We start from the raw sequence: 27,026 nt of genomic DNA, 5'->3' as shown, positions 1-27,026 counted from the left end.
GCCCTTGTTCCCTGTTCAGAGTGTATACCTATATACAAAGGTTTGGTAAGTTTGAATATTACTGAACAATATGTATAAGCAGCTATTAAACGCGACGTGCATTTTAGTCTGGTTTTAATGGTTTCGATATGATTTCGACGAGACTAGATTGAAATATTTGGTAACATTTAATTATTACAGGAACAAATTAATCAAACCGTTTTAATGTTTTTTTAATAACTTTATTACGGGCTTATTCGACACAATAATGCCGGTGAACAATCTAATATTACTCACACCTCCGCACTGACCGCGCCTTCACCAAAGGATATCTATCACTACATAATGTGACTAATATATGGAATGAGATAAGTACCTACCTGCCTGCCTACGACTTACAAATATAATATTTTACGACAGATATACCCATACTTAAATCGTGATTATAATTATTGTTCTTTCAGTATATATTAATGCGCGCGCGATTAAATAATTGTTCACTTTTAAGTATATTATAATATGTTATTTATTGTGTTTTAGGCAAGTATGCGCATTTAATTTGATCTTTACAAACTACGCATACTTTTATTAGACATATTATGTTATTATTCATTACACATATTATAATATAATATATTATTACGTAGTTCAGTAAAAGTGCGTATATCTATATGCCGCTGCACATGCGTAGTCAATTTTTTTTTTATAAAAATAAAACCATTACTTATCATGTATTATAACTACCTATATATAATAATAACAACATTTTCCAACGAAGTTTAAAATATATAATATGAAAATCGCCGTATTATATTATATTATAATATACACACTACATATTATACACTGCTATTACCCAGATATATAATATTTTTGTACGCGCGTTTAACAACACGCAAAAATACATTACTTGTATACGCGTTATTATACACCTATAATTATCAATCCGACTTCGCTCGAACACACACGCAGACATACACACACACACACTTTAAAGTAATAAATGTCTGCATAAACCTATATATATATATATTTATATAACCGATACAAATGCAAACCGATTGGTTTTGCGTTGATTGGTTTCTTATACATTATATATTATGTGGGTATTATAATATTATAATATAGGTATACGCGGCGGCGGCGGTAATTTGACGGCCGCGTTTGCGTTTTGGCTCGACGCGTATTAATAATTAGTCCGGTGATAAATTCGTGGGAAAATCGAAAACCATTAGCCGCGGGTACACCTAAATACGCACCTATTAAACAGGTAGGTTTACCTACCTGTACATAATAATATCACCGTATTGTAATACGCGACGGGTACCTCCTAATTAAGCAATTTAATATCGGGCGATATCGCACCGTCCTATGTACGCGTAAAACGCATCACGGCTGCTTTTCACACTGCAGTTTTCTCGCCCCAGAAAACTCGGCGATCGACTAGGCGCGCGTGAACGCCTAAAAGACATTCGGGTATACGTGGTTTTTGTTCACGGACTACGGAAGCGGAAGACGGTAAAAAACAGAGGACGCGGCGAATATCAAAGACCCAGCTATAGGTGTACATACAACATAATATCATCATAACGGCGGAAATCTCTCGGACGACGACGTGCTCGACGACGTCGACGCGCGTCGAACGGCAGGTGTGAACCGCCGCCGAGCGAATGTATCGCCGAACGAGCGGCGGCGGCGGGGAAAAAGGGGCGAGTTTCGCGCGACGGCCCGGGCGGTGGGGCCGACTCGGCATTGGTGCGTTTCGGGCACGCCCCCCGCACGGCTCCCACCGCGGCAGCGGCGCCGACCCGCGGGTATCCCCACCGAGAGCACAACCGGTGCGCGGCCGCGTCGCGGCCTCCCGGAACGAGATCGCGGCCCGGGCCAGTACAAGCCGGCAGGCGCTCCGGACCAGTTCGTGTTTTCCCGTCACACACACACCGCGAATAGCCGTGGCCCCCGTAGTGGTCGTCAATCGTTACTCGTCGTAGTATCGTCGTCACTCAGTTATCGCGCCGCTGCGACAACGTCGTCGTCACCGCCGCGGAACGTCATATTCGCGATCACATTCGCTCTGACGGATCCGGTCGCGCCGCCGCCGCCGACAATATTTTATTATAATAATAATTATATTGTATATTGTTTCGTCGTTTGAATTTTGCGCGTTCGCCAAAAAATTTGTACGTCTAAATATTTTTTTTATTTTTTTTTTTTTTCTCGTCGAAAAGTTACGATCGTTTTTATCCTTTGAACTCTTGAACTCTTAATTCTGTGCGTTTTCGGCAACGATGACCAGACGGTGACACGTCCATATAGAGCCGCGAGACTGAAAAGGGCATTTCGGCGGATTCCCATTGGATATGCTGCTCGCCTACGCGTCGATTTAAAAACTGAATGTAAGTAAAACGTTTTCGTCGATTATTTTAAAATTCGTGTGATCGTCATTACAATTTTCCGCGGTACTTTATAGATTTTTTACCATTTAGTCGTAATATACCTACGTTTTCCAATCGCAAAAAAAAAAAAATGATTTATTCTTACAATTATTATTATTATCAATACATAATATTATTATTTATGGTAATCGAAAAACTATAGGAGACTTCAACGCCAGAACAAATATGTTAATATAATTCGAATAGGATATTATACTATTTTCGAAAAAACTAATTAGGTACTTTACAAACGGTTTTTTTCTACTTCGACCATCATACAAAGTTACTATTTATAGAATATTACAACACGATATTACTGTTATCAAAATAATAATAGTCTACATACAACACATTTTTAGTTTGCATAATTTTTTTCAATTTTTAAAATATGAAAATAATAGTATTTATAATTATAAATTGTAAATAGGGATTTTAGAATTTATTGACGATAAAGTTTTTTACATATATTTATAGTCGCGATCACGCACGTATAGTTAAAAATCTTCCATATTGAAAATAATGTATATTAATAATAGACATAATTATCGACGTACATTTTATTATTATTGTAACTGGCTTATTTTGCAATGTATTGGAACGGGCTCATCGGAAATGTACGTGAATAATCGCCGGGTGATCTGATGTGGGCGAATGGGTCACGAAAAGTCCGTGCGAACACGGAATGGGCGTAAAGTGTTTTTTTTTGTATGAACGGAAAGTAATAGACTAATAACAATATACCGATTCATAGGCTCGATAGCGGCAATAATAACGATTATATTAATATCGGTTTTTTTTTTTTTTTTTTAATTAATTTAGTTATAAACCCGCGTTGCTTTTAAACCGAGCACGACCCAAGATACGACCAAGGCGGTGGGTATATAGAATATATACGTAATATATATTCGTATACGCCCACGCTCGATCATCGATTAATCGGTTTAAAATGAAAACACAAATCCTATACATATAATATATAGTACATACACGTTATTATATATATGTGTATATATTAACCACGTATGTTTACGTATTGCCTGTACATAACGAACACATCGATTATTAATTAATTATTTATTAAATTATAGAGTATTATATATCCCGTCCCCTAAATTCTAAAATCGGCATCCGACACTTCGTGTGAGGTTTCACGTAAACTTTCTCCATTATGTATCGCAGATATTAATTACTCTAATTGGAACAAACAATTATAATTGTACACTAGTTCATCAAAAAATCAAATAAAAATCCTATTTGTATGTAAAAATTATTAAATATCATTAATGGAAGGCAGTGCCTCCTATACCTCTGTTAACTACATCTAAATATAGATATTACAAAACAAATACGCGTAACATTTTATAAAAAAACCATTCATAAATTAAAAGATTTTTATGTGTTATTGTGTTTATATGTCTATATACTTACATAATGTAAAGTATAATTTTAAGGTCATTTATAGTAAATAAAAATAAATAGGCATATGAACATCATATTACGTAAACTTTATAATGTTAAAATAAAAACTACACGTACGTGCAGCCTATATTTTTTATAATATTGTTGTCTAAATTAAAATCTAGTCTACAATCGTGTATAATATGTGTAATGTATAACATTCGACATAATACATTTCACATAATTCAATGTATGCATAATGCTAATTTGTTGGCCGAGTATACCTACTAAATCACTTCGGCTAATTATTTTATATACGAGTTGCTACATAAAACCATCTTTATTAAAATTTAATTTATAACTTTTGAGCTTGGTTGTTTAATATATATTATTCTCTATTCTAGAGACTTATTTTTAATCACAAACGATCTTATGTGAGCTACGATTATAAATTAATTCACTCATTAGAATAATTATTATAATATGCGAATAATAAAATTGTCATTAAAGGTTGCTACGGTCTAATCAAATGTGTCGAGAAAAATAACGATCGAATCATTAATTTTGCTTTGCGATTTTAATTTTACACGAGTTGCATGACGAGTTCGTTAAAATTCTAGTTAAATTTATGTTGCTTATTAAACATATTGCAGTTTTCAAGTGTTTACTATGCATATGTTAATATCGACTTACAATGACGAATATTATTATTATTGTATATTTACACTATGTGTAGTAAGTGTTGTATTATTACGATTTACGTTTGGAAATCTATTTTAATTTTACCTTTTCTACTTTAATCTTTGACCGGAGTGGTCCATTTGATGACACACGCAGACGCGGAAGAGAGATCTCACACTGCCACCGAAAGAGGAGCAGCAGCTGACCACAAAAAAATACGAGTAAAAAAAAAATTATGTGTAGCGTACACACACTCTATAATAATAATAGTCGAGTCTAATGAATACCGGATATTTCACAATTACTCGCTAATGGACATCACGATATCCGACCATTAGACCCCGACACTATCACACCCACTTTTGCCGAGCCGTCAGTGAATATATATAATTGCAGCAGCAACAGCAGCAACAGTGGTAGTGATGGTGATGGTACTACAGTATAGTAATCGTAGCGGTGTGTTTCAAGGTGACCCACATTTATGATGATCCGCGATGAGCGAATACCTAATGTGTGTGAAAAAATAAATAAAACCACGAAAGAAACAAAAAAGAATTGCATAACTTAATTCATATAACAAACAACGATCGCAATATATTCGGATTTTCCCGGACATCAGAGCAAAATAACCAGTTTTATCAAGTACATTATCGTACTTATAGGTGCATGCATATGTAGATTTTTTTTTATAATTTCCCAATATAATAATGAACGAAAATTACATAGTCACGGACTCACGGACAAGGAAAAAACAAATCAATGAGAGTATGATAATAATATGTATATATATAATATGCATACTTCTTCTCGGTGCACAATATGCTTGTATAATATATAGGTATATATTGTGTGTATATAATATGTGAGTTTGTGTGTGCCTATACTTGGCATAGATAACTGACAAACAAGCTGTATATTTTGTTATTTTCAAGCCGTTTAGAAAAAATAAACCACTGATTTGCATAAACGGCACGGTCCGTATACGATCAGTAACGTCACAATGCTCCATTGATATGACTGTTGGCACAATAGGCAAGTTTCATTAACAGGCTTGTTTTATGTAGACCATCAGAACGGCATTGTTTCCCGTGAACGTCCTCTAGTTTGCTTTCGGTGCATATTGTGTCATTTATATTTTTTATATATGTAATATATATATATAGTTAATATACGCTATGGATTATATGTATATTTTTTTCCTGTACAATGAAGCTTTTACATGAAAAAAAAAAAATTAAAAAAAATTAAACACAGGCTCGTTATGACCGGAGTGCGAGCGCCGAGCAGTAAACCGACGCCCATCATACATTTAGTACATCTATATGGATTCTGAACCACAATGTATAAAAAGAGAAAAAAATATGTTTTAAATTTGTTTGTTAAATTTTTTTTGTGTTGTGATTTGTAGTCGCAAAAACAAGAGACTAGAATTAGCGACAACGTTGTTAGCACGTGTATATACGCGCGGGCTATTAATTTAATTATATCTATCTAATCTAAAACATGCAACAATTTTACTTAGGATTTTAAATGCACGAGTATATGTTTATATATATATATATATGTATGTGTGTGTGTGTGTGTGTGTTATTTATTTTAATCTTGAAATTTATTATCATTTTTTTCTTTTTCATATTTTACCTGACGTCAACGACTATATGATTTTTTTGTTAAGATGATTAAAAAAAAAACACGATCCTTTCGTCGTGTTAAATACATAATGTGCGCGTTCCGATGTTTATCTGCAGCGTCCGTCGACAGTCGTCGTCGTTGGCAGCATTTTCTACACACATACACACAGTATAGTATACGCATGATACATATAGCATACATATCTATATAATAATAAGTTGCGGTGATATCTAATGCACCTATGTATAACTATGTATATGTGTATTGTGCGTTTACGTTTGTAGGCAAAGGTATATAATATTGTATGTACTCGTATGCGAATTTATTTTGTATATTATATTATGCGTACATCCTGCGCGCACTTACCCTAAATATGTTTTGAAACGTTATATTCATTTATATCTCAAGGTGTCTAATTTAAATGCGACACGGTAGACGGTCCCGGGGCGACCCCAAAAAGGAGAACAAAATACATCAAATCATTAATCACCGAGCGGCATTTCGCAGTATATATAGGTACGATAGATATTTTTTATGCGTCCTTATTCTTATATAAATGCGTACACCGGAGCTACCGTTTTGACGGAAATCTATAAATGCTCGTGGCTATTGTGCTCTCCGCACAGCGCCTAATGATGCAAAAGAATAATACACTTCTGAATATAATCGGCCTCGTTATATATATTATATTTACCTATATCCTTTTCATGACTTTAAAACCGTTTATCGCGACGTATAACGTGCACGATAGGTAGGTAGGTATAATCCGTAAAGGGATTTTTTTCCCCAAAACGTTTAAATGATCTACACCGCCGCTGTGCATTCATCGATCATCGTCATAAACAGAATCGGTTTTGACGATCGTCAACAGTATATGCACAGACGACGCTGTCATAATACGACATTACTGCATATACATATATATTACATATACACATATTTTGTTATTTTTTTTACTAGGAAACTTAAAAATACACAATGTAATCGATTCAGTCGCTAAATGCTTAGTCATCTTGGATTTCGTTTGTTTGTACAAAATATAAAATCCAATGATTGATCCATCACTGTGTATACGCTCATAACATTTTCTACTATTGAACTGTCGCATGCGCCACCGATAGAATCATAATCACAAACTCACACGAGTACGTGACAAATTATTAACGGATATTGAGCTATGACGACTGGCTTCGGTGACGTTCGTGTATGTTTATGCTCGCGATATAAAATAATGAGTAATGGTCAATTCGAGCATAATTAGGTTTTAAAGAGCGTGTGATTCTCGGTACCGAAAAGTACGAGTTTAGGTGTTTACTAATAAAAAACACACAGGTCGACAAATTGATAAAAAAAAAAAAATACTAAAAATATTCTCAAATTACTTTTTTACTCGGGAAAAACAATGACCAATCATCAATTCGTTCAATTTGTTCGTGGTACGCACTAGTTTTATTTTCTCTGGGAAACAAAATAATTTACAACACGATGACGAAGAGCAATGGATTATATATTATTATGACGTGTGCATTATAAACCTAACCTCTTGAGACAGCCTTCGATCAATATATTTTACCGACCACCATCAAAAGCTGCGTGGAACAACGACGGCGGCTGTCTTTTATTTTTTTGTAAGTGCGGTCTTCACGGTAGAACTCAACTACACTATATTATAATGGTATATACATATAAGTAGAGGTGCATATTATGCGGACAACGCTTGAGTGTTTAATGGACGAACGAAAATGGAGAGAAAGAAAGAAAAAAAACAAACACGTAGATCTTATGTGTGCGCAAATAACGGTTTTGTCGAGGCGATAACAACGACACTGCAGAATAATATAGTATGTAGTGTTATATTATTATAATATATACGTATACCGTTCACAAGGATATAACGTTCTCACCGGTCACGGGCGCTTAGGATAATAATATTATTAATAACAGTAATAATAAAAGCCGAGACTGGCCGACGACGACACTTTATCCCTTCGCATTTTCTTCTCGCGCCAGTGACAGATTGTTTATACACGTACACGCACTGCAGTGTACTAGCTCTTTTGCACATTCGAGTACCGTAATTTTTTTTTATTTTGTATACACACAACAATAATAATATGGTCCGTGTTACCTTATATAAGCGTCGGAGAACAATGGACGGGCGACACGCATCCCTTTCACACTCGAAAAAAAATAATAATAATAAAGAAGGAGAATGAAGAATATTATATAAACGACGATGACGACTGAAGTGGTTTTGCAAAACACGTCTACAATATTAATGATGATCGGGTGCTCATAATATAATGTATATAGGGGACGGCGGCAAAGGAGTTTCGAGGATCTCGGGATAGGGTCAACTGGTGTGTATATATTTACGGTTAATTTGTCAATGACAAAAAGACGTGGTGCATCGAAAAAAAACCGAGAGAGAAAGAGCGAGTTAATATTGTTCCGGGGATTAGGCGGATGACTTTGATTAAGTTTCGGCAGCTGCCGTTCGAGAAAACCGTTTGGCGTGTTGCCAAATCACGCGCGTGCATGTGTGTGTGTATTTTTATAATGTTTAAGACCACTGTTTAAAGGAAGATGAGCCTCCGTCTGAGCAAGCTTGCTCTCGTTTTTGTCATGTTGTGCAATCTGATCGTGGGCCAAAACTCTGCAGTTACCATCGCCATCATCAATTCACTTAAAGAGGTACCTGTATATATTGCGCGTCTTATTGTAACAGTAGAATATAGGTTAAAATAATAATAATATAAAAATCGCTTTGGCAGAAAAATATTAATCAATAATCGTCGTGAAATAATATTTTAGAGGCGCGTAGATATTGCAGTATCATTTGACATTTTAAAAACCATTTACAATATTACGCGTAATGCGCTATGAATGGGGAGAAACGATTTCCCCCAGACCGACCGGTGGTTTCACAGAAACTTTACAGGATTTTGGTTTTTTTTTTTTCAAAAGAATTATTCAAGTGTGTAATATTTCATAGTTTTGTGACAGATTCTTAAACGATCAAAAACGCGTCTTCGTCACCCCCCCCCCCCCACGGGATCGATACATAGATAACGTATAATTTAAACGTTTAAAACATTTATTTATGTAATACCTATTTTATTATATTGTATTAAAAATAAAAATAGAATACGTTATAATATCGCTTCGGTTGAACGAGATGCTAAAGGCTTAAGAGGTCGGTGACGACAAATTCGATTGCGATCCGATTTGCCCGTGACCGCTTTTACACGTATAATAACTATAATATAATATATATATGTAAGTGTGTATGTGCGTGTCCCAAGTATGCGTACCTCGCGTGTGGCCCGCGCGCACACGGTGGTGTAGATATATGTATTACGTAAAACTAGCGTAGTCCGTTGTTCCGGAAGAAAAACGCACACACAGCAAATAAAAAATTGATCAACTATTTGAATAATACGAACGTCGGGTATAATATTGTTATTACGTATACGGGCGATTAATAATAAAATATGAAATAAAAAATACGCGTCACCGAAACCACTACTGCCGCCGTCGTCGTTGTCGTCGTCGTACGAGTAGCGGACACGCGCAAGAGATATTGTCGTGTCGAAGATTCGGTCGCGGGTGTACGCGCTTGTGCGGGTAGAGTATTATAATAATATAATATGTACGTATATACATAAAATATAATATGTACTATATATAATATGTATATACTTATTATGTATATAATATCGTAAGCCCGCTTCTGAATTAGGAAGCCGGCCAATTCGTGCGACGGACGAAACCGGTCGCGGTCGGTGTCATCTTTTTAAACGCGTGTAATATATAATAATATAATAATAATATAATATAATACACGTAAAAATTCACTGTCCGCGCGCGTTAAAATATGATCTCTCCTATGTGCGCGTGCGTTACACAACAGAACCGAGAGCAACCGAAATAATATCCACAACGACATACAATATGAAACATAACGTCATGTATCTCTTCTATAATAGTATATAATATAATGTATAATGTATATTGTAATAAACTTACTGTCACATACCCGCGTACACGTATACCTACGCTACATACGTAATGCAGCAGCGGAGAGGGGGAGTCGGACGACCGACTCGATATTATATACACGTTATATTATATTAATATTATCTTTATCCCGTGCTGCAGCGCCCGCTCCGGCGACTTCTTTTCCACGTTATAAAACGCGCGTTCGATAGCGATCGACGATGACGACCGTTAATTTAACACAATTTATATACGTGTCCGGAGAGTAGTCTTCCGTTCCGGTAGCGTCTCGAGTGCACCGTGTCCTGGGTGGGCTGCTGCGTCTCTCGTGGAAAAAAAAAACAATCTCGGGAGAATACGAGACGACCCACGACATCGCCTACGCGCCCGCCAGATGCCGCCGTTCAGATATTTCACCGTCGCTGATTGGCGCGGTCGCGTAAAATGTAATTGACCGTCCCCGGCCGTCGCGCACGACCGCGGTATAAGCTCGGTCGTCCGTCGACGACCGCGGTATACTTAATTCCGCTGTCCGTCGACCGACGGCGGTACGTACCTATACGTGTCGCGATGCGAATTGCAGAGACGACCGTCCAAAAATCGAATAAACCGCGTTATCACACCGCACAGCCAGCTTTCGTCGTCTGGAGACGGCCCTGTGGTAGGTATAAATAGTTTATCACCTATGGTGAACGGCGGTAGATCAGTTGCCGATAAGACGCGCGCGTAGGCGCACACGATCGATACCGTCATCGATGACTATGGGTTTTCGCGAAAACGACGGGTACCCTCCCCCCAACGTCGTCACCGCCGCCGGTGTTCATATGGTTATTACTTATTACTTATTAATTATTACGATTATTGACGTTTAAGATGAGATGGTTAAGCCATGCGTCGAAGGGTGGCGGTGGGAGGGGTAAAATTGAATTGAGTCCCAAACATTGAATTATTAAATCCCGGTAATACTTTTGGATTATTGTAGTTGAGTCCGATCAATATTCTTAGGTTATTCGAGTTGAGTCCCTTTTTAAATTTTAATAATAAGTATAAAGAGTCAATTAATTTAAAAATATTAGAAATAACAAATAAATAAAGGTACCTTTTATCAAGAGAATATTTTTTATCGACAATACTTAAAAAAAAAAGAAAATTTTTTCATAATGTATAGATATTGAAAAACATAATTTGGAAATTTCAAGTACATACTTACCTATCTTATTGTTTTTGGAAATATAAAAGAATATTAAAATTTCTTCATCCCGGTTAGGTTAGTAGGTAGGTATAATTTTGAAATTTTATCTTTTCGCACTCGACTCAAAGATATAAATATAATAAGCCGGACTCGATTCAAACACATAAAAGTAGCATATGGACTCAATTCAATATCACCGGGCGGCGGGAGGAGGAGAGCTTCGCCGGTAGCAGTACCGAAATAATAACACCTCTAATTATTTCGTGACTCGGAGCAATTGTGCACACGTATTATAATAATTAATAAAGCAGTTAATTATTACACGTCTCCTTATAACGCGCACGCACACGGCCAAACACAACGCGCACAATATTACATTAAACTGATTCCTTCGACGCGTAGTGTTTGGCGTTAAGCGGGCGCGTATACGCGGAAGAAACGGTCGGTCGGCCGATATTACCGGCGGCGTACGAATGATGATGATGATAATAATAATATACCTATATAATATTAATCTCAATTAGTTAGCGTGACAAAAAAAAGTAAATTGGCCGTTGTCGGACAGCAATACATATACAATACAATATATTATTATGTATAGCAGCTCTGACCGTGCGGTGTGCGCGCCTCTCGTGTGTATATAATACACGAAACGATAACGCATGAAATATCGACAGCCATTTATTTCGTCCTCGGCAATGACGGGTAAAATAGCATTCGTCGAGACGCAGAAGACTGCAACGGTGTGTACCACCTGTGTACTTGCGATGCAATCAAGAGTAGTACGTAGTAACTATAGTAGTTATTGCGATTCTGACAAAACACGCGCGTGTGCGCCTATGCCAACGCCGTAATTGCGTGTGCGATGTATTACGCGGTAGTGTATTAAATGACAATAATGTGTTAATGTCAACCCAATATTATTATCGGTAGGTTTCCATGACCGGATCTATCGGAAATAATATTAATAATAATAATAATAATATATATGGTTCGACGGTTTAAAAATATGTACCTATACGATGTAATCACAATTTCGATGCGTGCTCGTCGTCGTTTGAGGATACGTTGACGCCTGCGCGAGCCACCTCCTCGTTTTTAGTCGGGTATACCTAGCGGTTTTTTCTGCCGTTTGAAGAGGAAAATTATTGTTTTATTCATACACTTACTTATTGTTTATTTTATTTATACATTTTTTATGCTTACAGATGAACCAACAGTGCAAAGTTTGCGGGGAACCAGCCGCCGGTTTCCACTTCGGAGCTTTTACTTGCGAAGGCTGCAAATCGAGTATTATTTTGAAAATAAAATAAAACCGATACTTATCCGTGGATTGCCCGTTTGAGTCGACACTGCAAAAAATGAACATAGAAATGAAAAAGTGTAATCTCCATCTTATTGGACTTACTATGCGTTTCAAATAGTGTATATGCGACAAAAAATATAACATAGTAGTGCGTACAGGGTGCAGCTGAGTAAACGGCAATATTGATTACAAGTCCTTTTTATTTCTTTGCCAACTACAATACATTATCATCATCGGTATCGTTATAGGTATTAATGTTTCCAGTCAAACGCGCGACGCCGTGTGTTTTGATGTATATCGTTGTACATATTGTTATATTGTAATTGTACGGTTAACTTTCGATTATCTACGATGATCCGGTACGTCCGGCAATCCGGCTATATTTTATTTCTGCTTTTACAATTCCTGCTTAAACGACTATACGAGAAAAATATCTTGAAAGTGTCACATTTCAAACAATAAATAATTTTCTCAGACCTTTCCCGTCAAAAAATTCATTCGACACAACGATAAATAATTAGGAATGAGATGAATTAAAGGTTTTTCGATAAGTGAATACGGCGTTTTCGTTAATCCGGCAGTTCTCCTGGTGTATTAGTTGCCAGATTACCGAGACTCTATACTGCACGGACATTACATATCGAGACACAAAAACAATCGCTGACCGTTATTGCAATCGAAAATCGTTGCCATACACAATATATACCGTGCTGTGTTGAAGCCCATTAATTATAACAGTGTACCTACCTACGCGTTTCGATGGAATGTCGCGTTGTCGACCGTCGTTCGGGTGACACCGAAGGGGGGAAGACGTTGTTGTATGACGACGTGTGGCGTACAACCGTATCTGTCCGATGGATTTACGCGGATTCAAACGACGGATAAAAATAAAAAATTGCGTACCTAAATCGCTGGCACGAAACACAAACGCCGCGTGTACCTAGAATATTGCACAATAATATTATACAAAGACGATTATTATTATTTTTATCATTATTATTATTATTATTATTGTTTCGGATGGAAAAAAAAACGTTCGTTGCGTAACACACGCCGGATGAATGTCTCTCGCGTCGCTTACAGCGGTATCTCGGTTGCTTCGTATACCGACGATGATATTGTAAACGTATGTAGTGTAATGGTATAAGAAGACTCATTGGCCGATCGTTAGATAACTCGCTCGCCACGTGGACTAACGTGTGTGTACTGTGTATACGTTACCTACCTCCTCCGATAAGTACACTTCATGAGATAGAGTTAATTTCGTGACACGATTTATTTGACCAATGTAATGTTATTATTACCGTGCCGGCCGGGCCGTCGTGTGACTTTCTATTTTTGTGTTATTATTATTATTATTATTATTATCGTCATCGAGATGATATTATTGTATGCATTAAGGCGGACCGAAAAGAAGAGTAAGGAAAGAGTTCTAAAAAAAAAAAAAAACAACAACAACAATAAAATAATAATAAAATGTCAACTGCGAGCGTCTTTATATATGCGTTTGTATATAATATACGTACGCGTTCGTATACATACCGGTTGGATTTCATCGGTGATGGTCCAGTTGTGGTGCGGTCTGCAGGTCGACGCGGAATGCGGCATCTTCGCCTACATCTATAGCGGTGTAGAGTACATATACATATATAAATGTGTGTAAGTGTGTAGTATATTATATTATACATACACGTGAGACAAATGTCAAACCGATTGAAAATAATAATAATGCGGATGAAAAAAAAAAATATAAATAAAATGAAACCTGGCGCGAGCGTTTTACAACCTACCTATAACGGGCTATATAATAATATTACTAGGTATATTATTATATTGCAGTATTCATCTTGCTGCCTGCCATCTCTCTTTCGCTCTATACCATCAGCTATCGGTGACCTAACTAATTCACCATTATTTACAAATTGCTTTTATGTGCAAATGGAGTTGTAAGGACCGCGAGCTGGTTCTCGTCTCCTCACTCATCTCTTATTCTGCGCTGCACTCTCCGCGTTATTCTTGGAACCAACAGCATCCACTCGTCTGTAGCATATAAATAATATAATACAATGCCGGTGCAGGTGCAGGTGACGATCTGACGATAGTCTCTTGCGCGCCCTTGCGAATAACGTTTTTTTCTCATATTCATTCGTGTACAGCCATTCGGTGACTCGCGATGTGTGTTTGTGTGTGTGTGTGTGTGTGTGTGTGTGTGAAGAGTAGTATAGAAGTTATAGTTATGCACCGGTTGGAAATATTTAAAATTGTTCAAACACAATGGACATATGCATTTAATTATATTTAGTACCGTTGCGTCAGCTCCACACGGTATGTGTACGGACCCACAAGAATTTTATGGTCTTCATCCACTCTCGTTTTTCACCTTCGTCGCTACTACTATACGCTCACTCTTTCCGTCGACCGCACACACACGAAATAAAAGTGATATTTATTTTCAAAGCCATTATAATATACGTATTATATGGACAAACCACATACGCGCGCGTCTCACCCGAGATAATAAAAATATTTATTACATAAATATCGATTTCACAACAAATACCTCTTGCTCTTCATATTTATATAAATATGGTGACACAAATTTACTTCCCGGAACGTGTTTGATGACTTACATCGAACATAGTTATTTAACATCTACAGCCACAACCTCGTTCTCCTAGAAAAACAGTGTAATACAGTATGATAAAAAATCTAAACCCTGCGATTTTAATTTAAAAAACTACTTTCGGTCGTAATAACGCTATTGTCAATGGCATGCTTGGGGAGTGAGGGCAAAACATTAAACAGCTTTTTTTACTCAATATTTAATGCGAAAAGAGCTTGAAGCACTAAATGAATATCTATGCATATAAGTATACGCATGCTGCTTATGGCCGAATCACGAATACTGATATTTGAAACTATGGTTTATTAGATTACGAGCACGATACAGAGAAGACTCGATTTCGGCATCCACGAACCGTTATTACTTATTGTGGATTACCTTTAGCGATTTACTTATTGAATTATTGATAAATGATATAAAAATAAATAAATAATGTTTAACTGATAACATCGAAGAATGAAAACGAAAATTGTACATTAAAGTATTTCATTAATCATATTTTAAAAAGGAAATCTCCCGTTGCTCCTCCCCCACACGGGCGCGTCACTGCGATTTACCCTCTCGGCGCGCATTGTGTTTTCCTAAACACCCATCGTGCCTAAACCGTCACAACGATTAGGTACTCGTTTCAATTTTCAAAGTGACGGCGGGCGGCGGTCGCTAGCTCGTATTATACAAATTAAAATTTGTTTTTCGTTTGTACAATATATAATAATATAATAACTACGATTTAGCCGTACAACGGTATTTCACGTACGTATATAGGTATAACCCTCGAGGTACACTTAATAGCCGAATAATGCGTGTTTATAATGTTTATATACATACGCGTATATTGTATTGTGTGTGTGTGTGTGTGTGTGTGTGTGTGTGTGTGTGTGTATATTATAGTTATAATTGTGCTGTTTTCGTCGGCCATTCAATAGAATATAAGAATAATAAACCGTAAGTGTATTCGATCCAAACACACACACATACATACATCACACAGTTGTACGGGCTATAATATTATTATAACATTCATTCATTCGATCGCGATACGAAGATTTATGATTAATACCGATTCGTATTTAACACACGCACGTACAGGCGCGCGCGATCGCACACACAATTTATATATATATATATATAAATATATTATGAACGCATAATATAATAATAATATGTATATACAGATGTGACTCATTAGTCTTTAGATGCCTATCGCGGCCGGGTTAAGTCTCCGTACCCATATCGTTTTGGCGCACGAAGACACACACACACACACAATATATCGACCGTGTGATCTATCGTTTTTAATAACGTTCGCCGCCGTCGGTCGAAATAATAATATTACAATATTGTATATCTCTATACGTACGTATGTGTGTATTCGTGGGAATAATGTCAGCAAAGTATCTGTGCTGTGTGCGGAGCGGACTCATATAGCTCGGAGCCACGGCGGACACGCCCTCATCGCGTATATTACATATTATATTATATTATTATTATTTTCCGGTCAAAACGCATATTATAAACACATAGCCGGTACCCCCATTCAATATTATTACAATATCGCGGGCTCGCTTTTTATTTCATTTTAATATTATAGGTACGTATCTCAACCGACAAAATCACGAAAAGATCACCGTACGAAAATACGACTTGTTATTTTGTTAACTTCGTATATTAGGTATATCAGGTGTGTCTAATCGTTTGACGTTTTTACTAAATCGCTTGCGCGATGACCCAAAGACGATAAAATACGATAACAGCAGGCGCTGATCGAAATGTTCCGAAGAACACGGCATATTATAGTGACTACTTACGAAATCTGATTTTGTAAATAACTCATTTAACGATTACGTCTATAAACAACGAAAACGCACCGAACGCCAAAAAAGCTGAACGACTGCGACGGAGTGTGTAAGTTTTTAGATTCCGTTAGATTTTTTTCGATGATGAGTTCTGTGCTCGGTAGTGTAATAATTTCGAGTGTATAGAATACTCGGATAGAAATACTAGGTATACACAGTATTTGCAATTAAATCCGCGACTTACCGGAATGAAAACAAACACATACCAATATACCATAACCCCGTAAACTTATACGTATATATATTATATTATATTATATTTGTTTATAAAAATAAAATAGAATATTAATTTGTCTAAACGGAAAAATCTCGTTTTGTTTTCGCAGTCGTTTTTTCGGGCGGACCTACAACAACCTGAGTTCGATATCGGAATGCAAGAACAACGGCGAGTGCGTGATCAACAAGAAGAACAGGACGTCGTGCAAGGCGTGCAGGCTGCGCAAATGCCTGTTGGTGGGCATGTCTAAGAGCGGGTCTCGGTACGGCCGCCGGTCCAATTGGTTCAAGATCCACTGCCTGTTGCAGGACCAAAACGCAGCGGCCGCCGCCGCGGCCGTCGGTCACCACCAGCCGCACCACCACCACCAGCACCACAACGGCAGCAGCCGGTCGTCGCCGCACCACCAGCAGCAGCAGCCGCCGCACCACCAGTCGCAGCCGCCGCCGTTCGGTTCGCCGCTGTACCCGGCCGGTCTGGTGCACCCCGGCCACCATTTCCTGACCACCGACAAGTTCCTGCAGGCCCGGCTCAACGGTTACGGCGCCGCCGCGGCCCTGATGACCGCCGCCGTCCAGGACGACGCGTCCTGCCGGCGCCAGGCGGCCGCCGACGCCATCATCGGCGGACACCACCAACACCACCACCATCACCGCAACCGCCATCACAACAACAACAACAACAACAGCATCAGCAACAACAACAATAGCGTCGACTACCGGAGGCACCGTCACCGTTACGACGACGACGAGGGAGACGACGACGACGACGACGACGATTGCGGCGGAGGTCGCCGTCATCGCCGCGACGACGACGAAGACGACGGCGAACGCAACGACAACAACAACGAAGACGACGATTCGCCAAAGGGCGGACGCCGTCGCCGGCGCCGGCCGTCCGCTTCGGACGATTCGGGCGGCTCGTCCATGCACGACGACGAGGATCATCACCGCGGCAGTGACCACCATCACCGCCGCAAGACCGCCAGTCCCGTGCTCCGGCATCACCACCGCAGCCCGTCGTGCACCGCCGGCGGCACGCCGCCCGCGTTCCGCCAGCTGTCCACGTCGCCGTCCGCGTCGTCCACCGGTTCGGGCGACGCGAAACGCATCCGGTTGTCCGTCAGCCCGTCGTCGGCCACCGTCGGCTCGTCGCCCGTTTCCGGTTTCCACTCGCCCTACTACCCGCTGTCCGTCACTCGGCCCGGGTTGACGCCGTTCGTGGGCGGCGGCCTCACGCTGTCCATGGCCGCGGCCGGCTGGCACGCTGCCGTGGCCGCCGGTCGCACGGCCGCCGGCGGCGATCTGCTGCTGTCCAGCCCGGCGCCGGGCGGCGTGGCCGTCGAACAGGAATACCCCATCGACCTGTCGCTAAAGACAACGGCCGCCAAGTACAACCGGTCGCCGCCGCCGCACGCTCCACAGTCCGCCGGCGGACGGCACTCGGCTACCGACGACCCGGAGGCTGCGGCCACGGCCACGGCGCTGCCGCCGTCGCCGTTAGACCTCACCAAACGGACGGCCGAAGTTTCGTTCGACTGACCGGAACTCGCGAGAAGAACGCTTGCAGCTACTACTACCTAAATCACTACTATACTACTACTACTACTCTACTACTACTGCTACTGCTGCTGCTGCTGCTGCTGCTGCTGTTACTGCTATCTACTACTAGTACCACCTATACCACCAGCGTCTACCGTTGTCGCCGTGTCCAAAAAAAAAGAGGAAATTTTTTTATTTTTTTTTTTTCGGCATCGTCCTAGTCAATTGTATAGAGAATAAAACGAAGTAAAAAATAATGAAAAAAAAAAAAAAACGATCGTTCCAAATTTCGTAAATGCGTCGTCAAGTGCTGCGCCAGTTGTGTATCGCTGTCGAACGACGCCGCGACCCGAATGACCGCGTTTGGACGTCTCGCGGCTTTCGCGAGGAGGAGCGAGTGGGGTAGCACGCGTACCGCGGAATTCGTGATATATATTATATAGGTGATATTATTATTATTATAATTATTATACCGGTTATACGGTTTTACTATTATACGCGGTGCGGTGCTGTGCGTGTTTACATTGCGGTAACCCTGTTGTCCATTTCGGGTTTGGGAGAGACGAAAACAAAACGGGAGAACAAAAACCAAAAAAAAAATAAGAATAAATATACTGCAGTGGGCACACATCTCGTGTCGCAGTGTCAAAGACAATAGGAGTTTGTCACACTCGGTAACAATGCCGGTGGGCGGCTGTCTTCGCGACAACGCATATTGTGCATATTATAACAATATATACATACACAACATACACCCTAGGCCCACACCCGTAATTTATTACCCGTATTTTTATGTTACATATATTATAATTTTATATACGTGTGGTCAACAAAGCAGTAATTTATTTTTTATTTTTTTTTTTCTTAAGACGAAATAAGACAAACTGCATACATTATTTTATTTTATTATTATTATTTTTATTTTTAATATTAATCTTATTATTATTATTATTATTATTATTATTATTATTACTATTATTATTTTAATTATTAGACACGTCATGTAGTTAAAACTTAAAACCGATATTTTGTAATATCGTTTTACTGTTTCTATTTGAATTATAGAATATTAAAAACTGAATAATAAACGAACGGGTCCCGTGTGTTATTGTAGTTAGCTCGTCGTCTATACAAAATACATGTTATTATAATATGGAAATTATTTTTAAGCTGCGTAATATTTCGTAAGATTTAATATTATTACATTTTTAATAAATTGATAAATTGTTATTATTATTATTATTACTATTTTTTCTTTCTTTAAGTTATAGGGATTCGGCCAGTAATAGCATTGTACATACTGTATTTCGTTTAATATTATATTACTTTACTTATGATAAGACGCGTAATTGTAATTTTATTTTATTTTTCGTTATCTATGTATATGTTAAAATAAATTGTATAAATTATTAAAATTAAGAACTTGTTAAAAATGAAGAAAAATAGAAATAAAAAGAAAAAATTAGATTTTAAATACAATGTGGTGTTTTGACTATTTTTTTTTTTTTTTTAATACATACATTATTCCGTGAACGGACTACAAACGTTATGGTTTTTTTTTTTCATCGGTCTAGGTGTAAATGGTAAAATAATAAAAATAACATCGCCTCCATAACCTCGTTCCAATTCGGTCGAACGCTTACCGCGTACTCGCGGAGCAATAAATAATACTTCTTATACACGATGCGCGTTCAATACCGTCCGTGGACTCTTCTGTGTAGGCGTGTTGTTGGAAAAAAAAATAAAATAAATGTTTGAATTATTGAAAAATGCAAAACGAGGAGAATGTGTCGATTTCAGAAAAATAATAATGTACCTACCAATCGGTAATTATACCGACTTTCCTAAAAAAAAAAAAAAAAAACAATAACGGGCTTATATAGCTACCACACTATATAGTGTCAGCGGTATACTCTGCCGCTCGATTGAAAATGCCGAAACAAAAACGCATATTGTAATAGGTATTACACCGCAGCCGGCGGACTACTGCAGGTGCAGTCGCACGGCCGCGGACTGTCGAGGAAGTCACGACGTGTGCAGTGCTCGTGTTTGAAATAAAATAACATTGCGTATGTGTATATTTATAAATCGTTTTTTATTGTAATTTTCTTCCTCAAAGGTCAGCGTAATATAGTCATGTTGTTGTTATTGTGTTTTTCTCGTCGAAAATAAAATCGCGATCAGATTGATCCGATGGGTGAGACATCGGGAAAAATGATACGTTTTGCGCAAAACGTTTAATGCCATCGTCGTGCCCATATTAAATTGCACGCACACACACACACACCACAAATTCAACTAAAGCACCGTAGCCGTGTAATCATTATTACCGCCGCCGCCGCCGCCGACCTTGATAAATAGTGCACGACGACCGGCGCAGAGGCTGTTCAAGACAAGCCGCGTCATCGTCTCCGTCTTAATCGTTTACGATTAGTAAACTAGCAGGAAAAAACGCCGACTGGTACACCTATATTACATTATAATATACGCGAACAATCCTGAAAAAACAATAATAATAATTCGTTCGCACGCGCACAGCGACCAACGGCCAATACGCACATCAACATAATATTATTATTTGTAATGATAATAATATGGTACCTATATACAATAATAATTATCGCAATGCCGATTACCTTTATGTTTTTAATCACAGGACAATCGTCAGGTGGTTTTCTCGAGGGGACAGCACGATTTTAGTGCAATGTGTCACAACAATTATTAACCGATCCGTTTCCTGGTTGATTTTACGATAATATTATTGTTTTAATGATTTCTTGAACGTCGACCGACGTGACGTTTTCGACGGAATCGACCGAAATACGGTATCCGAAAATACGAATTCCGAATTCCGACCACTAACCCGGCGTATTAATAATATTATACATTTATACCGCTAATTTGTCCGGTAAGTCTACTGCATGTCAGCATATCATTGTCGGCTGTCGCCGTTTTAGTTATTAATAATTTAGTCATTACCTTGTCGAATCTAATCGACGAAAGCATTTAAAAATTGTATCAACGACTAAATTATGCGAACTGTGACGCCCGATTATTTCCACTCGCCAATAATTATTATCCGTTTATTTTTATATCAAAACAGACGAATTTTGCGAAACGTATAACGCGCCGATTATACCGACAAACCTCGCCTACACGTTAAACGTATTTTATTGTAATGGACCGCTTTTAGATACGTTTAAATTGAAGTACGGTCTCGGAGTATAATATTATATTGTATAATAATATCAATAATAATATTTTAAACTAAAACTAACTGAGAGTTCCCAAGAATATGATATATATTTTCTATTTTAAAATTTAACTTGAATGTTAGTACTGAGAAAGAGAATCATGTGTACAAAAATAATTTACTTTAAACCTAGACGTCTCAGCTCGCTGGCTAATACCCAAATAATCGAAATTAAAATCGAATAATAACAACAATATATAAATTGGAATCAATCTATATTTGAACAATACGACGTCCTTATGAAATGAATTCACCAATTATTCACGTGTCGTTCGGCATAATAATAATGTTATTATTCTATTTATTGGTTTTGTTTTTTTTTTTAGGTAAGAATTTCGTTCAATCATAATATATACCTACATTTAACGTCCTCGTTCTAAATACAAATATTAAAACCAGTCTAACTGTTGATGATGTACATAATAGTAGTGTATAAAATGTATAATACAAATAAAAATAATAGCCATCTTCAAAAATATGTACTCGACACAGTTTCTAACCTTCCGGTAGTTAAACCAAGCGAGTCAAAAATCGATTAGATGTTCATAACTCATAGTCGAGACGTAAAATATAAAATTCCAAACGTTTTTGCGACCGACCGACTGACGTCTAACCATTCTCTCTAGTCCTTCGATACCGTTTTCATACGACGACATACGCAATAATGAATTGTCCCCGTACGTTTTATAGGTCCACTTTTACGTATTCAGGTCGACTTCCGAAATTAACTACAATAAAAATGTTAATGCTGTGCACGTTGGTAAATGATAAGTCGCGGCCGTCGAATCTCGTCCTACAAAAGCAACCGTTCTGACGGTGGCATCCGCGCCTCGTTCGCTCGCGAAATGACACATTTTCACTTTCTTCCATTTTTATACGCCGGTGCTATAAACATTAATCGTTGTCCCATATAAACACGTGCAACGACGGTCCAGCCTCCGTCGTTTCGCAATATTTTTATTATCACGATCGTATGATATTTTTTTATTATTATTCTATAATTATTATTTAAAACTCGAAACTCCGTAAAAAGCGTTGTAATTTTGATATACGACACAATAACACTAATAGTGCTTGTATAGTTGTATGTAGTTATCGCAATTAGGTTAGGTACCTACATAATAATATGATTATGATGACGGTAGCTTCGACGCGAAGCGCACTGTCAGACAAAATAATATAAATAATATTTATAGTGATATAAATAATGATTTAAATATACTGAACTTGTTTTGGTGACATGACAGGACCAAACACACGTCGTCATAAATATCATAATAATATCTTGCACAAAAATGTAAACATATTATTTTAATTAGAAGTGTTACTACTGTAATGATAGCTACTCATAAGTCATAACTAAATTATTCAAAAAGAGTAGCATCATCATAATATTTCATACATACACCATACTGTTATAAATATGGTTTAAATTATGATGATGAACATCTGTGATCAGATATTGTTATGTCCTTATCTTCATATAAAAGATTTAACCCTACCGGCTTAAACGAGACCCATCGACCATCGGTGACTCGGACTCCATGTCAATCTCCTTTGGTCGTGGTCATACGTTAAGTATTAATTGTATAAATTATCAGATAAAATTTGTGTGTCTTAGATAATAAAAGTGTTACCAAGACAAAAATCAATAAGTATTTTTTCGCCAATATCATGTCGGTACATCATTGAGGTATCGATACCTCGACTGACTAAATCTTTCGTCCGCGGTAACAACCCGTCCAATAACGCCATATCCGACTGAAATCGATGAGGAATTCTTCGCCGGTCTACCAACAGGACTTCATAGTCCGTCGTCAAATATTGTAGCGATTCCATTTGAACTCTGAAGACGAGATGGCACTACAGTCCACCTCGACGGTTTTATTGGAGACAAATAGCCCGAATGAAATCGAAGTGGCGGTTGTTGGATTGGAGACTCGATGACCTGTGATGACGTACATGAAGTTCAAAAATGTTCAAAATTTATTGTGAATAATTGTAATTACCCAAATTTGTAAATCAACAGAAAATTTAGAAAAAAAAAATAATAATAATAAATGAATAATTCGTCGTCTACCAACTTCAAGTGTACCTATACGTCTTGCGGTGCTGGAACAGACTCGCCGCAAAGGCAAAGGTTAAATGTAAACATCGTTCATTACGGTGTTGTCGGACGAAAAAAATTCGTAAAGCGGATGTTTTGCTATGCATATTCCGAGCGTTTCTTGTACTATTTCAATGTATACCCGGAGTTGTAAAGTTTATGATATTTGTATATAAAATATTATACCGCGCACGCAGTCTACGACTATGAATTTAAATTGTTTGAAATGAGTGTGGGTATAAAAATATTTAAAATAATTGTATAATTTGCTACAATGAGATAGAACGTTGAATTATTAATTTGAATCGTACATTTGAATGCACACATTATTTATTTATGAAGGTATATTTCTGCGTAAACTAATAAATTTATTCGTTATATTGTGTTTAATATGTAACACACAAGTACCACTATAATAATAATTATTTGACATGTACGAATAATCACGATTTACCTATTTAATTTAAAATATTTTATTTTTATTTCACTGTGAAAACTTATACAATTATTCGAATGTTTTTTTTTTTCCATCGACACAATAACTATTTTACAACAATTTCGAATTAATGACATTAATCGAAAACGTAATAAAGTTATGTATACATATATAAGTATATAACTACATGTCTAAATAATATATACTTATATTTATATCGTTACGGTATTATTATGTTATGATGTAAAATATGTAATATTATTTTAGGTAATACCTACATCTTATATCATGCGTGTATTGGTAATTATTGGTATATTATGGATATCATATAAATTGTAATAAATTGACATAAATAAATAATGTTTTTTTTGTTAAGTCATTTAATTGGTGTGAGTAAACCATAAAAGGGTGCGTGTAATTTTTAATATGGCCATATTTGATATTTTCGTTTATTATTTGTTACAAAAACAAAGGCATTATGGCACTGGCAGGAATGTCTTTATCGATATTTTAGTTTTACACTACTTATACCTTTATATTATACTCGACGTATAGAAATGAACTGATATTGACTGCAGAGAAAAAAGCGATCTGGGGACTAATATTGTTACAAAGTATAGTATACACACTATAGGTCCTATCATAATATGCGCTGGTATTGGTTATTTATTTTTGATAATGTTAACTCGCAGACCACGGTATGAGGTACGTAAATATATTCATATATATGTTTATAATTAATGATGTGTATATTATAGACATAAAAATAAAATAACAGAATAAAAAGTCTTAAATGGGATTTTCCGTAAAAATCACGATAAAAAATAATGATAATATTATGAAAGTCAGTAAAATATTTGGTAAAAAAAATAATTTATTTTAGATTTTCTTTTTAATTTTACTATCGTTGATTGAAATTACTCCTAAGTCCTAATATTGTACTTAGAATAAATAAATAATAAATAAAAAGTAAAGAGATATCAAAAATTCGCTATTAAATTATTTACTGATGGTAACTCACATCAGTTTTTTTTTGACATTTTTGATTTTTAATTACACCATTAAAGTCCAAAGTTATGTTATCTAAATGGAAATGTATTTAGGTCAATAATTGTATGTATTTAGTATTTAAACTATAGGCACTTATTATATATTACACATACGACATACCTAATTATATTAAACTATCTATTTTCAATTAGTATAGTTAAATGTCCATTTTTGGATTACACTAAGACAATTAATTGTTGAGTAGAAAATCTAAAAATTGTCACTATAAAGTATATAAATATATTAATTAAGTAGTCAAAACCATTTTTATATCAAGGTTTTAGTTATATAACACTCTTAATGTTAATGGCTTAAAATCAAAATCATTCATTAGTCATTTCAAATTTGATATTATATGCTTAACATTACCAAAAGATTTTATTATTCTACACCTTTATTCAATGACCTAATGCTATTATGGTAAAAAATTATAATACATAAACAAAATACATTACTTTAATTGCGTATTAACTATTAAATTTAAAAAAAAGGTTTTATTTCTTAATAATAATGTAATATGATGTTTATTTAAATGTTTTGCCATTTACAGTTTTAATCGAAAACAATACTATTTAATATATTATACATTTATACATTATACCTATATATTATATGTATATATATATATATATATATATATATATATATATAAACATGTTTGATACACGGATTAGTGTTTTTATACGTCTTCAATTTTATCGTAATAGTTGACATTTTTAAATGTATTGATATATTAAACGGGTTGGGTGGGCTTGGGTTAGGTTTGATTTTTTACGACTTATATAATTTGATCAATTTAGTATTAAATGGTCAATAAAATTTGCATTTTAATAAATTTTTATTAAATCAGCCACCAATTCCTGCTTAATAGTTTTGAATAATGAATTCTAACCAATACATTAAGTATAGCTCTTACACACAACTATAGTTTTAACTAATCCTGAATTTACCAATTATACATAATATATATTTTAACACTGAATTATAATCAAAAAAAAAATAAATAAATAAAATAAATAAATAAACAAATAATTTTAAAACTTTGTAATTAATATCATAATATATTCTATTTATTATCGTAAATAGATAAATTAATGTTATTAGATTCAAAAACTACTGGTCCATTTTTGGTAGAAGTACACCGATAGATTTTTTGAACTTGAAAGGGTGTTTATAGCTTAAGTTTTTAACCAGTTTAAATTTCTATAGGGTGGTTTACACATAAATTAGTTACAAATTAGTGTATAATTTAGTTTTGGATGACGATAATCGAATATTTTTTTGTTTGTTAAAATGATTGACAATGATTACAAATTATATT

General features: G+C 36.5%; 1 protein-coding gene across 1 annotated transcript; it reads left to right on the top strand.

The window, feature by feature from the left end:
• Positions 1-1,879: 1,879 nt before the first annotated feature.
• On the top strand, positions 1,880-19,720 carry LOC112603437. Its single transcript, XM_025351988.1, has 3 exons — positions 1,880-2,375; positions 12,525-12,605; positions 17,432-19,720. Exons 2-3 carry the CDS (start codon positions 12,525-12,527, stop codon positions 18,857-18,859), a joined length of 1,509 nt encoding a protein of 502 aa, XP_025207773.1. The 5' UTR covers positions 1,880-2,375; the 3' UTR covers positions 18,860-19,720.
• The last annotated feature ends 7,306 nt before the right edge of the window (positions 19,721-27,026 follow it).

This window comes from Melanaphis sacchari, unplaced genomic scaffold, assembly GCF_002803265.2.
Source record: "Melanaphis sacchari strain LSU unplaced genomic scaffold, SCAv2.0 Contig108_pilon_pilon, whole genome shotgun sequence".
Classification (NCBI taxonomy): domain Eukaryota; kingdom Metazoa; phylum Arthropoda; class Insecta; order Hemiptera; family Aphididae; genus Melanaphis; species Melanaphis sacchari.
The sequence above is the reverse complement of the archived record's forward strand: the minus strand, read 5'-3'. Positions and strand labels throughout refer to the sequence as shown.

What these genes read in the sequence shown, in the direction of transcription:
- LOC112603437 (XM_025351988.1), top strand. Translation starts at nt 12,525, where the DNA reads ATGAACCAACAGTGCAAAGTTTGCGGGGAACCAGCCGCCGGTTTCCAC. An exon ending in CTTGCGAAGGCTGCAAATCG is followed by an intron (nt 12,606 to 17,431) that starts AGTATTATTTTG and finishes TTTCGCAGTCGT; the next exon opens with TTTTTCGGGCGGACCTACAA.